Genomic DNA, 15,723 nt, shown 5'->3' on the forward strand with positions numbered 1-15,723 from the left:
AAGTTTTCCAAATCTTGGGAAGTTTAACACAACCATATTTATTAAACTATGCTAGTTTTTTAAATCTGCTGCCGATTCTAAAAGTCTTTCAAGTTTTTTTTTTTTTTTTGCTAAATGAAGCATAAGTTTTATATTCCACCTGATTCTGTGCTAGATATCCAAAGCATGGTCAGATCAACCTGATCGCCCATAGTAGTGGCAGCAGATGTATTTTTTGTGTTCATCTAGGTGGATGTTAGCAGATCTCCCAGTATAATCATAATATGATAAGTTGCAAGAACAAGGAACCTTGTAAACACCTAGAACAGAGAGGGGAGAAAGTGGATCCTTAAGAGAACAAAGATGGGAAGCCAGCTTTAGATGAGGCTTGAAAACTGCAGAGATTATGTTTCTAAAGTTCTGGCTATTTTTTCTGAAGCTCCCCAGATATAGGGAATAGTAATGACATTAGTGTAGTCTGTACAGAGAAATGCAAGGAGACTGGAGGGACAGATAATTTGCGGATGTTTTTGGTATTATAACCATTGCACAGAAAGGTTTGGTGAATAAAGGCAAGTTCAGCTGTAAGGAAAGCCTGAGTATAACAGGTGTTGGAGCCTCTGCTAACAAGGATTTTGATGACACCATATCGTGAAATGGGAAAGTTTATGTATTATCTACTTGTGTTTGCGTGGGAGGGGATTTCTGAGAAAGAAAGGGATAAGCATCTAAAAAATGCAGGCTATTATTATTTTTTTTTCCATAGTGAACCAGATTCTGGGGGTGCTGTTTAATTATTTTCCTTTGTGTTGTATTCATTCCATTAAATTTTAGTGTGAGTGTACACTAGCAACTAAGCCTAAACACACCATTTCTCAACTATTTGTCTTAAAGTGTAAATCCTGATCCTGAGAGCCTCTATATGAATTAGTTTATTCACCACTAAATTTTCCTTCCACAATTTTTTTAATCTCCATTTAATCATGCTTGTATAAATATTTTCAGGAATACTCCATAATACTGTACTTCTCAAAATTAATTTTTTTTTTTTTTTTTTTTTTTTAATAGATCTCCACACCAATCATTTGGAAATCAACCCTCTGACCAGGTCTTCTGAATTGTGCAGTGTTTGCAACTGCAAAACCTTTATCTCCATATTTGAGCATTTCTGGATGAATATAATCTACTACAGCTGTCTTTCAACATTTGAGATTTTTAATAGCTTTTCTACCTCATATATTGATAAATACTACTCATTTGCATTCCTCTTGAATATTTACTACCACTGTTCTGATTGTTGCATTTAACAAGCAATGATAACTAGAATATTTTTATCTTCATTTTTCTTTCACCATAATCTTCTCTGATTCTTTTACAGAACTCTTTCCTCCATTTCAAAGCTTTTTCAATAGCCTCCAGAAATTAGAAACTTTTGATACACCTCCCCACGAGTGCCTGTAACTTCCTGAATCAATTATAGTTCTAATTTTCTATTGGAGACAACTTGACCACATATCTCTCTAGCTGAATCAATCACCCATGTTTACTTGAATAATATTTGTATAATCTGAGTCTACAGTTCATCCCTGAAAGCTGCTCAACTTTGATTCTTATACTTTTCAATATATTCTATTTCATCCTGCTCAAAACTAAATGATGATCATTTCCTATTTAAAATCCCTTTAAAATAGGAAGTGATCACAACATAATTGAAATCCTCTTGTATATTCATCCTGAACAGGCATGAAGACATTGCTAGAATCAATGAATCATTTTTATTATTTGTCTTCTCTTTATGCAAATTTATGCAAATCTTGAAACATGGTATTAGTCATAACTAATTCTTGTAGATAAACTTATACGTTGGTTACACATAAATTTAATTTTTCAGAAAATGACAACATATACTAAAATATTAATTAAATCATTGTGGATAGCATTGATTCCCACACAAATTAGCTAAACATTTAGCCAAAGTGCTCACACATTATACTGGCAATACACCATCACACATTAAAAACTCAGCCCACTTTAAAGCCAGTATAGAGAACCTCTCACTCCAACACACTGACATAATGAACAGTTTTGATGTCTCCTCCTTATTCACAAATGTCCCACTCAAAGGTACCTTAGATCTCATCCAAGCCAAATTTCCTCCCGATATCTCAGCCCTATTTCAGTTCACCATGAACTCAGGCTATTTCGTTTGGATGGGATAATTCTACAAACAGATAGAGGGTACAGCCATGGGTTCTCCCCCCCCCCCAGCAAACTTCTTTATGAAGACTTTTGAAGAAAAAGCCTTAAACTCAGCCCCACAAAATCCACTGTTTGGCTATGTTAAGTGGATGATGTGTTCTTTATTTAGCCACATGGCTTAGACACACTCCACAACTTCCTAACATACTTAAACAATCAACACCCCCAGAATGCAGTTCACCTTGGAAAAAGAAAACAAGTCGCCCTTTTCTAGACACTCTGATTACACACCAGCCTGTTGATCCCTGGCTTTCTCTTTACAGAAAACCTACCCATACATGTAGATACATGTATGAATGAGTGTATGAATGAGTATATTATGCCCGGGCGAGTACGACGGGCAACAAATCAGAATGGGATAATTAGTATAAGGAATCAAAGTAGGGATGGGACAAATGGGCTTCTGCGATTCATGTACACTAATGCCAGGAGTATTAGGAACAAGAAGGAAGAGTTTTTGGCCATGGTTGGCACTTCCAGGCCACAGGTTGTGGCCTGGAAGTGAAACATGGCTGACAGAAGTGAAACATGGCTGACAGAAGATGATAAAGCTAGTGGGATTGAATGCGATGGGTATAGCGTGTTCAGGAGTGACAGGATGAATAAAAAGGGGGGAGGAGTGTTATTGATGATAACTGATGAGCTTCAGCCAAGGAGTATAGAAGTTGAACTGCAGGATGGGGAAAAAAGCACATTTGAGGCTGTTTGGTGAGATACAATCTAGCAGAACAAAATATACAATTGGGTGCTGCTATAGACCGGGTGATGGAGTGGATGGTGGGAATAGTATGCATAAGCAAATAGAAGAAATGAATGGAAGGAGGGTAATTATTATGGGTGATTTCAATTATGGTAATATTGACTGGAAAGAGGAGAGGGCACATGGGAGGAAGGAATTGGATTTTATGCAGTTATTAAGGGACAACTATCTACGGCAACATGTATTGGAAAATACCAGGGGGCAGAGAGTGCTGGACCTAGTAATTGCAACTGAGAATGTGGCTGTAACGAACATGACCGTGTTGCCACCAATTGGTGAGAGTGACCATAAGGTCATGACTTGGGAGGTGGCTAAAGGAGTCAAATTTACAATTAAGACAGGGTATATGTGGAATTACCGGGCTGGTAAGTATGACAAGCTTAGGTGTGTGCTTGGCTCAATGCCATGGCATGTAAAACTGCAAGGGCTGGATGTTGATGGTGCATGGGAGGTGGTCAAGAACTGTTTGCAGGAGGCAATGGTTGACTGTATACCAAGAGTCCGAATAATAAATCAGGTAGGGGTTAAATGGATGAATAACACTATTAAGCTTGAGCTGCAAAAAAAGAAACAATTGTGGAGGGAATTTAAGGAGAAGGGTGACCATCAGGTGCATGAACAGTATAAAGCTCAGGCCAGGATGGTAACAAGGGTGGTAAGAAAAGCAAAAGCAGATTACGAAAGGAAATTGGCCATGCAGGCTAAAGAGAATCCCAAACAGTTTTTTCAATATGTTGCAAGTAAAAGGAAAAATGCTCATGGTAGAATGATCTTAAAAAATGCTGAGGGTAGGGAGGTAACTGAATCAGTCGATGTTGTGGAATTACTGAGCGAGCACTTTGCAAGAGTATATCATCCAGGTGGTGGCTTTGCGGAAATGGAGGAACCAACAGCTTATACTGGAATTGTGATGAATGAGGTAGAGGTAACTAGTCTATTACAGAACCTCAATGTCAATACATCTGTGGGATTGGATGGTATACCAGCTCGTGTCGTACGTGAAGCAGCCAAAGAATTGTCAGTGCCCTTGACCATTATGTTTAATTTGAGCCTCAGGACTGGGTCAGTCCCAAGGGGGTGGAAAGAGGGGAAAATAGTTCCACTGCACAAAGGTGGTTGCCAAGGCTGCTGTTGAAAATTACCGGCCAATCAGCATAACAGGAATCATTATCAAGCTCTTAGAGAAAATAGTCAAGAGGAAAATACAAGATTGGATAGAAGAAAATGGGATACTGTATCGGGGACAGCATGGTTTTGTGAAGGGTAGGTCATGCCTCAGTAACTTGCTCACGTATTATAACACAGTGACGGCTGAACTGGATAAGGGTAATGGATTTACAGTGATTCTGCTGGACCTTGCTAAGGCCTTTGACAGGATACCACATGGAATTCTAATCAGTAAATTGCAGCATATGGGAATGGACATAGGGTTGGTGAGATGGATAGGAGGGTGGTTGACGGAGAGATATCAGAGAGTGGTTTATTCAGGAGTAGAGTCCACAAGACGGCCTGTGACTAGTGGTGTACCACAAGGATCTGTTCTTGGACCACTGCTGTTTAATTTGTTCATAAATGATATAGGAAAGGATCTGAGAGGAACAGTTCATTTGTTTGCGGATGATGCGAAGTTGGGTAGGGCAATAGTGAATGCAGATGACGTCAAAATTTTGCAGGATGATTTGTATAGATTGGAGGTCTGGGCTAGGGAGAATGGATGTCAATTTAATGTGGCAAAATGTAAGGTTATGCATTTTGGGGTGAAAAGATGGGAGGCAGTTTACTGCATTGGTGGAACCGTGCTCCAGGAAATTGATGAGGCACGAGATTTAGGAGTGTTGGTGGATAAGGAATTGAAATTTAGGGGACACATTGCAAAAGTGGCCAAATCAGCTCATCAAATCACTTGGTTGCTGAAGAATACGTTGACAAGCAGAGACAAGCAGGTTATTGTTCCTCTGTATCGAGCCTTGATAAGACCTCATCTCGACTACTGTGCTCAGATTTGGTCACCTAGGTTTCTTCTTGATGGGGAGGAGGTGGAGAGGATCCAGAGGCGAGTGACCAAGATGATAGCAGGTCTGTGGAATGAACCGTATGAGAACAGGTTGAGGATTTGTGGGTTGCAAAAATTGGTTGATAGGCGGAGGAGGGGAGATATGATTGAGACATTCAAATTACTGAAGGGTTTCTATAAAATTAATTCAGAAGATATTTTTGAGAACAGGGCTGGTTGTGGGAGGACTAGGGGACATCCATGGAAACTGAGCAAAAGTGTGGTTAGTAAAGGTGTTAGAGCTGGGTTCTTTACTTTTAGAGTAGTGAATGAGTGGAATGCACTCCCTGAGTCTGTGGTGGATGCTGTGACAGTGAATGAGTTTAAGGCGAGGTATGATAGATACTGTATGAATGTCGAATAGTTGTGATGAAAATGATTTGGGGCCTCCCTCGATGAGTCTAATGACTCCCTGGAGTTGCCCGTAATAATAATAATAATAATACATTCACCAACAATCGCCCCTCCCCCCATCACAATAATATGGGATTATAAAAACCCTATATAACAGGGCTAAATTAATCTGTTCAGACAACAATGCCCTAACTACTGAACTTAACCATATCCTTAACACCTTCATAACCAATGGCTACAACCCCAAAAAATCCAGAAAATATTAAAACCAGTTAACCACAACCCCCTCCCCCTCTTATTTAACAGAGATTACACTAAATCTATCACCATTCCGTATATCCGGGGCACGTCCGAAAAGCTCACAAAAATCCTAAAAAATATGACCTGACTACCTGTTACAAATAGCATAAGAAATTGGCATCCCTTATCTGCTCCACCAAAGACCAGCCACTTCCCCTAGACCTGCCTGGAGTTTATCAGGTCCCTTGCAGCTGTAAACTGTCCTACTATGGCCAAACAGGCAGGGCAGCTAATATCAGGATATCCGAACACAAGAATTACATCCGGTTTCACCAATATAGCCACTCAGGACTTGCGGACCATGCACTAGATACCCAGAATCTAGTGAATACGCTGGAAGAAAGCCACTTTGCTACACCGTAGCAAATATAAATATGAAAGATTATTCTTGGAATCAGCCTCGGATCTAAAAAACTTCCCAAATCTCAACAAATTTGGGTGCATGAGACTGCCCCAAATTTGGGAAGCTTGCATCCTTAAAACATCAGCCCAACAGACAAGACAACCTAATTTTCCCCACTGGGAAGGGGGGGGGGGGGCACCTTTAGCTCTCTAGGACCAATGCCAGTTGCCTTCTTCAGCCTCATTTGCTCATTGTTAGTGCCTGTGTGTGTGCACATCATAGTTTAATATTCCCAGAAGATGGCAATGTAACATTGCTAAAATATAGGAAGGTATTGATTAAAGGAGGAGTAAGGGATAATTTTTTTACTGGGAATTATTCCAGGGTAAAGATATGTGCAATACATCTCTAATATACAGACTTAGCCTCTCCTTTACCAAGACTATACTAAATGGCGAAGAGTTACATCCTTCCAGAGGTGCCCCTGTTTTCACAGAACAGTGTGGATCTAGACTGGTAAAAGTTAAAAAATATTCCAGAGGAAGGCAATGGCAAATCACCTCTGTACCTTGCCAAGAACATTCTATGAACATGCCAGAAATGAGAATATGTAATATGGTGCTGGATGGTAAGACCCCCAAAGGCCTGAAGGCATCCAACATGCAACTAGGGAAAAAGAGATCGCTTCCACAAATAGAACTAGTTTTTATGTTGTGTCCAGATTAAACTGCGAAGAAAGCTTGGTCACGGATCTTGCTGGTTGGAAAAGGGAGGGTCCTGTTTCACAAGAAACCACAACATTGGAACTAGGAATGTTAGAAATATGAACTAAGGTAAGCTAGAAATAATAAAGATGGAAATGGAGTGTGAGAAGCTGGATATATTGGGGAGGACTATATGGTGTAGTATTCAGGACAAGAGATAAGTCATAAAAATGTATCTTTCTTACTCAGGAAAAAGATGGCTAGGTATGTATTAGGTTATAATCCAGTGAGTGACAGAATCATCTCTCTCAGAGTCCATCCAATGAATATGGCCATCATTCAGGTTTATGCACCCACTACAGAGTCACCAGAAGTGATAGATGCAACACCAAAGCGAGATTTATGGCTACTTATCGGAGATTGGAATGCAAAAGTGGGAGAAACCGAGGAACAAGGAGTAACAGGTCGTTTTGGTTTAGGTATTTGTAACACACTGCAGAGAAGAGACTAGGTGAGTTTTATGCAGAGAATTCTTTGTTTTTTGCTAACACCTGCTTTAAACAGCAGAAATGAAGGTTGTACATATGGATACATTTAACCAGCAAAGGTTGCTCGATTGGAAGAGCTTCTGCTACTAATGGCTCACGCAAAAAGTTAAGCAAGTTTGGGTGTAGTTAGTCGTTGGAAGGGGTTCAATCATTAAATGCTGTTGGCACACTCTCCCTCGATGAGTCTTTGGACCCCCTGGAGGTGTCACATACTACTAATATTACCTGATGAACAATACAGAAATCAAATTGACTATATACTTGGACAAAGAAGATGGAGAAGTGCAATTCAGTCTGTCAAGACTTTTCCAGGTGCAGACTATGGAACAGACCATGAATTATTAGTGGCTACAATACATGTGAAATTACAGAAACTGAAAACAACACAAATGTCGATCAGATAGGATAAAACTGCTCAGGTAAGAAGGAAAATGAAGGCCACAGCAAATTTGAAAGGAAGTACAGCATTTGAATGCAGGTTCAATGACAAGCCAGAAGAGACAAGGAAAAATACTTTAATCAGGAATGTCAACAAATAGAAGACCAAAAGAAAGAAGGAAAAACAAGAGATCTTTTCAAAAAGATCAGAAAACTAACAGGGAAGTTTAGTGCCAAGGTCACAGTATTGAAAAGTAAACACAAAGGATATCTTATAGAAGCTGCAGACATCAAAGAAAGATGGAAAGAGTATACAGAAGCCCTTTACAGAAAGGACTCCAAAATTACTGAGAAATATGAAGAGCAGGATTATACACATAAGCCAGTATCACTGGAGAGTGAAGTGAGGTGAGCACTGCAATAGCTATCCAGTAAGAAAGCACCAGGAAGAGATGGAATACCTATTGAGCTGCTCAAAGCCCTGGGAGAAGAAGCAGAACTTTAACAGCTCTTATTTCAGCAAATTTGGATCACAACTACATGGCCCAGGGAATGGAAAAAAATTAGTTTATATACCTTTATTGAAGAAAGGCAATGAAAGAGAGTGCAAAAATTACAGAACTATAGCACTGATTTCTCATTCATGTAAAGTCGTACTTAAGCTCATTCAGGCTGTCCACGCAGTTAGCCTAGTGGCTTTGCGCTTTGCAACCATATGCCTGGGGAAGGAGTGTCACAGGTTTGATTCCTGTCGAAGATGTGAGGAATTTCAGGATCTTCCTCAGCATAGCCAAGTTAACTGGTCTTGGGCGCGGGCAGCAGGGTTCCCCCCCCCCAGTTTATCTGGGGTGTTTCATCCCGTAAGCAAGTAAACCTGCCCCCCCCATGAACACACACGGATCTACAGCCATAAATACTTAACCACCCCCCATGAGGGGGCTCAACTCGCCCCAATAGGGATGGGGGAGAAAAGGGAGGAAACTCCATATGAATAAATAAGAAAAGACTGGAACCATTCATGAAGAGAGAAATGCCAGATGAACAGGCAGAAGAACAAGAGATTAAATCGCCAATGTGAGATGGATAATAGAAAGAGCATAGGAATATCAAAAGAATGTCTACCTTTGTTTCCTTGACTATAGCAAGGCTTTTGACTCTGTAGATCATGTGAATCTGTGGAATGTGTTAAGAACAATAGGAGTATCAGAGCATTTCATTATCCTTCTGAGGAATCTTTATTATGAACAAGAAGCTACTGTCCAAACAGATCTTGGAGAAACTGAGTATTTTACAATAGATAAAGGGATGCAACAAGGATGATTTTATCTCCGTACCTGTTTAACTTGTACAGCAAATACATTTTAAGAATGGCAGGGCTGGAGGAGCCTTCAGTTGGAATTAAAATTGGTGGAAGAAATATTAATAATTTGAGGTATGCAGATGAAATACCTCAATTCTGCTTGCTAGCAGAATGCAAAGAAGATTTGGAGAAAAACTTATTATGAAAGTTAAAGAAGAAAGTGCTAAATATAGCCTTAAATTTAACCTCAAAAAGACAAAAGTTGTGGCAACATGTGAACTTAATGATTTTGAAGTAGATGGGGAGAAAATGGAAACAGTTAACAATTTTGTGCTCCTAGGATACCGAATTAATAAAGATGGTTATTGTACTGAAGAAGTTAGAAGATTATTACTCAGAAAGAAAGCAATGACAAATTTAAGTAAAATCTTTAACGATAAAGATATTAGCCTCGCAACAAAAATCAGAATCGTGAAAGCAATGGTATTCCATGTGGTACTGTATGATGTGAAAGTTGGACCCTGAGAAAGAGTGAAAGAAGGAAGATAGATGCATTTGAATTATGGGTTTTGTAGATGCTTAGTAAGAATGCCATCATCAAATTCCTGACATATCCTCAAGGGGGTGTACAGGATATGATAGTACTACATGAAAAATTTACATCATTACTAACTTTCTATCTACAATTTTCCTCCAAATCAGTCTGTTACTGCTCAATACTCCAACATTATCAGATCTTATATTTCTATCGTCTAAGGCACTTTGTACCGTATCAATCCACCTATATCTTGGTCTTCCTCTGGGTCGTTTTCCTGCCAACCTGGCAGAGAACACTTGTTTTGCTAATCTTTCTTTGCCCATTCTATTTAAGTGACCATACCACCTGAGATTAGCTCTGCTAACACATTCCTGGATGCTGACAATGTTGAGTTCCTTCCTAATATCCTCGTTTTTAATATGATATTGCCATTGATGCCATCTGTTCACACCTCTAATCTTTCTCAGGACTCTCATACTGCAGTCTCTAGTCTTTGGTCAAGTGTTTTACTTCTGACGCAGCTCTCAGATCCATAAGTTAAAACTGGTTTGAACATTGTATACAGTAATTTCTCTCTTATTCCATATGAATTTATTCAATTGACTTCCTACCATACCAGCATTACTGATTCTGTTGTCCATTTCCATATTTAATTTACCATCTTCACTAAAAATCGTGCCTAAGTACCTGCCTGCAAAGCAAACCAATAAATCAGTGATAGACAGAATAAAGCCAGATTGCTCCCTCGAAGCTATGATTATCAAGCAAAAATTGTCATACTTTGAACATTATATGAGCAAATGACAATCTGCAGAAGATGATGCTTGTTAAAGTAGATGGAAGCAGGAGAAGAAGATGACCAAGAATTAGATGGGTTGATGGAATTAAAGAAGCAACTAGAATGCACTTGGAAATGCTGAAAGATATGGCCAGGGATTATCTGAAAACAACTCGATGGAACATAACACACACAACAACATTGATTAAAGTTTTATAATTAATATTTTAGTATATGTTGTCATTTCCTGAAAAATGTATAGTCATAACTAGTCCATATCCTGAACAGAAATCTAGCAGGTGCTTACAATTATTAGCTTTTCACCAATTTTTTTATTTTCCCAAAATATTTCTCTCTCTCTCCTATTTATTTCCTACTCTGTTATTTTAAATCATCAATAAGGAGGATCACCTTTATTCTTTATGTCAGTTGCCTTCTCCAATGACTAAAAAAACATCCACTTTTTCTTTAGTAGACCCTTCTGTGAGACCATCCATCAATCAGTGGCTTTAACAGGCATTTAAGCACCCATAGCCATCGAAATATCCTTGTACTTCCCAACCATAATACGAGGATAAGGCGGTTGGTTATCCCTATGCATCTAAGTATTCTTGTCTGTAAATTGTGTATGTTCTACTGGGCCGGTTTGTCTGTTTTGAGAGATGAAAAACCAAGCTTACCAGTGAAAAAATCCCCTACCTCCATATGAGACTGGCTAATTCACCTTTCATCTAAAGAGACCATGGGAATCAAACAAAGTTCTTTCCAACCAAAGGGCTTCGTCAATACTGACTGAGCTATGGAGGCTTTCTATGAGATCAAAGCACAAATTAGTCTTATCAAATTCCTGCTTCAATATAGGTATGTAAGCTTTCATGTTGGTAAAAATGAATTATTGTAAAAATAATGTAAAGTTTTCGCCTAAGTAATCAAAGGCTTCTTCACTATGTCAAAAACAATTGAAAACAAAATAAAATATAATAAAAGAATCAATTTAAAAAAAAAAATTTAAATAAAGAAAAAATAAAAATAAATTAAATTAATAAAATAATAATAAAGATTTACAGAAGAGTGATAGAATAATATTTCCCATAAAGGGGATAACAGAAAGCCAATCAGATCTGTAAGTTCAGTTGGTGCAGAAAGGTGTCACAGCTCTCCTATAACCGTTCTACAAGGAATATATTTTGATGTAAAACTTAGTCTTCTTCTAAAGAACCCTATGCTCAGTCAAGATGGCATGTTCTGCTAGGCCATACTGTTCTGGTTCAAGATACTAGATATATGATTAATGGTCCTCATGATGGAAAGCTGCAGATCTGCAAGACTGTCCAAAGAAGACAAAACACAAGAGCAAAGGATCTGGTAGTCACCTAGAAAACTAAGTGCAAAAAAGCTTGTCTGTAGGTGAGGAAAGGAAGACAAAAGGATGCCACAATATTAAGAGATCTTAGAACTTTAGCAATATGTTCAGAAATTCCTTTAATACATAGAAGTGGAATCCGAGAGATATCTTCAAGAGATCTAAAGACTGGAAGCTGTTAAAAGGTTAAAGGCTTTCTTGATAAAGGACTCGATTAAAGCTATTTTTCATAAATGGCAGATTTGATATAATTCAATTCCTGCTGTACACATACCAACCAATGAATTAGAAACTTTTCTCTTTAATACTATGTTGGACCTCATTTAGCTCACACATATGCAGTTTGGCATAGATTCCACAAGGTATTGGATTGGATGTCTACAACGTATCATTCACTAGACAGTTCTTTAATTGCATCACATTTGATGGAAGAGGACTTTGCTCCTGAATCTGTTTTTCTAACATATCCCATACATTCTCTCAATGGGGGGGGTTAAGATCTGAGCTTTGTCATGGCCAGGGAAGATGGTGAAAGTCACTGAACCACTTCTGAAAAATTCTTCCCAGGCCCACGACACCACCTCCAGAACTTTGAGTTGCGTTTACAAGGGAAGCTGGGTTCATTGCTTCATGGGGGGGGGGGGGGGGGCTTGCCAAACTATCTGCCTACGATTGGTGGAGAACAAGACATACCAGGACTTGTCTGACCATGATTTTTTTCCAGTCTTCAGTCATGGTGTTCCTGACAAGATGAACCTTCCACTTCTTCACAGAAATCAGTGGTTTCTGTATAGGCATGCAACTGCCAATGCCAATCGTCTTCAATTCCCTGTGCAAAGTTTAGCAAGATATGGGTGGGGAACAGCCTTCATTAACTGCTTTTGTCATTTGCTGCAATACAGGAAGTTTGTACAAGCCTTCTCAGACAATGCCAATCTTGTTCTTGACAGACATATCTCTTAAACAAGTAATGTGGGTTATTTTTCCACTGATTACAACACTCCAGGATTTGACATTGGCTAATCAGGAAGCCTCTAAATTCGTTACTAACTGGTTCAGTCCTATATACTAACCAGCAGTCAGCCTGTGGAACTGTTTTACTGTTGTAACCTCAACAACAGTAAGACTGGTATGTCAATGATGGGTATCACTCTCGCTGCATGTGAGAAGAGTGGTGGTGGGGGGGACAGAAACCAGAACCCTTGATCTAGCGACCAAACACGGCTGCAGCCACTTCAGGTCTCTAATAAGCAAGGTGGTGGTATTTCACCAGGAGATGAAAGACATTTACCACCTAAGGTCTAGGTGGTATTTACTACAACTAGTGAAGATATACTTTTGTGATGGCAATGTTTGCCAGGCAATTGTATGTGGTCTTTGGACAACGTACCTACTAGAAGAACAATATGATTTACATGAGGATTAGAAAGGAACTTTACACTGTTATCATTCATGAGTGTATGAGTATAGCTAATCTAAGGTCATTTAAATAAAATGGAAGATGAAAGGTTAAAACAAAAACACAGAGGAAGACCCAAGATCTAGGTGGACTGATGCAATTTGAACCTAGTATCAAATATTCCATAACATGAATAGAACTGTTATAATTTAAAATTATTATTATGTCTGGCTTGCAGTAATGAGTCTTCTGACTCCATGGAGATGCCCATGTAATAATATAACATTATCTAATGTTGTATAAAGGCAAGAGCTGTTTACAGTCATGATAAAATAGTTCTGATCACGTATGAAATCAATCACAGACAAATGATAAGTTTACTTAAGTAGATGGTCCAATTGTCAGGTTAGAATTATTTACTCAGTTATTTAACTGCATCGTATCAGGAGAGAGAGAGAGAAATAATCTCATGGGCTCCTTGATGAAGCTTACTCCCCGGGAAATTGTAAGACAACCAAACTCATACAATAATGCAAAACCTATGGGCACATTATTATCAGTGGGTAGAGGTTAGCTAATCTGGGGACCCTATTCCAGGGACCAAAGGTTCAAGCCTCCAATTAACAGGAAAATGAACTTATCAAATGGTGAAAATTATTTACCAACAAAAGCTGTTTACAAATATCTTTTGTAATGGATAAAATGGAGTATCGTGCAGTTATAACATTTTTTGTAAAAGGTTTAACAACAAAAGAAATTCATTCAAATTTAATAAAAGTTTATAGACACTCTTCTCCTTTTTTTTCGACAATTAAGAAATGGGCTGCCAAGTTTAAACATGGCCATACCAGCCTTGAGGATGATCCACGTGAAGGACTTCCAAAAAGTGTAACAACACTAGAAATCATTGATCAAGCGCACAGTATGGTATTGGATGACTAGCAAGTCAAAGTGCGTGAAATTGCTGAGACTATAGGCATTTCAAAAGAATGTGTAGGATATATTTTGCATGAAGAATTGCATATGAAAAAGTTTCGCGCAAGATGGGTCCATACTTGCTCATAGCAGATCAAAAACGCATTCATGAAACAACATGAAAATATCTGAATAGTGCTTGGAGCGTCTTAACAAGAATAAAACTGATTTTGTGTGTCGATTTATTACTATGGATGAGACTTGGATTCACCATTACCCACCAGAATCCAAATAGCAGTCAAAACAGTGGACAGAAGCCAGTTGTTCAGTGCCAAAGAAGACAAAGTCGGTTCCATCAGCAGGAAAGGTCACGGCATCGGTGTTTTGGGATTCTAAAGGCATTTTGTTTATTAATTATCTTGAAAAGGGTAAAACAATAACCAGGGAATATTATTCCGATCTTTTAACCAGACTAGACGAAAAAATTTGTGAGAAAAGACCCGATTTGAAGAAGAAAAAAATCATCTTTCATCAGGACAATGTACCTGCCCACAAAGGTGTTTTGGAAATGGGAAAATTAAGGGATCTGCACTATGGATTGTTGGAACATCCATCCTATTTCCCAGATTTGGCTCCCTCTGACTTCTATCTCTTCCCAAAACTAAAACTCTTTCTTGCTGGTTAGCATTTTTCTTCGAATCAAGAGGCGATTGCAGCTGTAGAGGGGTATTTTGCAGATCTTACTAAGAACCACTATAGCGATGGGATAATGGTGCTGGAGCATCACTGGAATAAATGTATTAGTCTTAAGGGAGATTATGTTGAAAAATAAAAATAATTTTGAAATTATAAAGTTGTTTTTTCATTGTTAGGCTGAGAACTTTTCAGACCACCCTCGTACTATCCACTTGACCAACATAGTATAAAAATAATGCAAAATTCTGCAGCAGAGATTAAACAATTACTCAATGAATTGAATACATAAACAAAGTTTGTAACGATAGAATGCACTTCTTTTCACATTATAATGAACTGATCATGTATCCCATCTAGGGATAGCCATGATTACACCTCCCTACTGGCTGAGATGGATGAAATAGTGAGACCAAATTGCACTTTTTATCCATGCTATTCAACAGATGTTAAAGAATTGCATCCAGATTTAGCTGGACGTCTATAGACATCATGACTGGTTGGGGGGGGGGGGGTAACCAAAAAAAGTTGATAATGCAAATATTTTGAAAGTTTCTGGTATTCATATGCTTCAAAAACAAAATTTTTCCATTAACAAATAATGATTTCTCTCCCATTATTGTGAAAATTAAATATATAGCATTTAAAGATGGCTAAATTACATGAATTCAACTCTTACTATAGCAAAAACCATTATACTCAACTCATTCACTGCAACAAACCTCCAGCACAAGCCTCATATTTTAATACAGGACTTGGGCCAGAAAAAAATTCTAAAAGAAATTAAATTACAGAAAACTTTTCATTATAACAAACTATTCCTCTGATCCATAAGATAAGAGTTCTGTATAGTGAGAGTTGACTATATAGTTTATTAAATGCTAAATGATGACTTACTTCTTGTTCAACATATTGCAACAGATAAGTCCATCCTGTAAAATCTGATGGATTTTCCTTTACAACCTGCCAATATTTTTCAAGTTCAATATGGTCTTTTCTTTGGTCATTTTCTTTACTTTCTATAAAAAGAAAGATACATATATATGTGAACATAATATT

The 15,723-nt window shown here is 38.2% G+C and overlaps 1 protein-coding gene across 3 annotated transcripts in view; it reads right to left on the bottom strand.

The window, feature by feature from the left end:
- Prp39 (pre-mRNA processing factor 39) overlaps window positions 1–15,723 on the bottom strand; it is a 203,643-nt gene that overhangs the window by 116,476 nt on the left and 71,444 nt on the right. For all 3 annotated transcript variants that reach the window (XM_090391395.1, XM_090391396.1, XM_090391397.1), the window contains one exon: window positions 15,562–15,683. In XM_090391395.1, the coding sequence (XP_090247521.1) occupies window positions 15,562–15,683 (122 nt within the window). The remainder of the gene's footprint in view (window positions 1–15,561; window positions 15,684–15,723) is intronic.

This window comes from Typopeltis vanoorti, chromosome 4 (assembly GCF_054136105.1).
Source record: "Typopeltis vanoorti isolate ZY-2024b chromosome 4, IOZ_Tvanoo_1.0, whole genome shotgun sequence".
Lineage (NCBI taxonomy): Eukaryota > Metazoa > Arthropoda > Arachnida > Uropygi > Thelyphonidae > Typopeltis > Typopeltis vanoorti.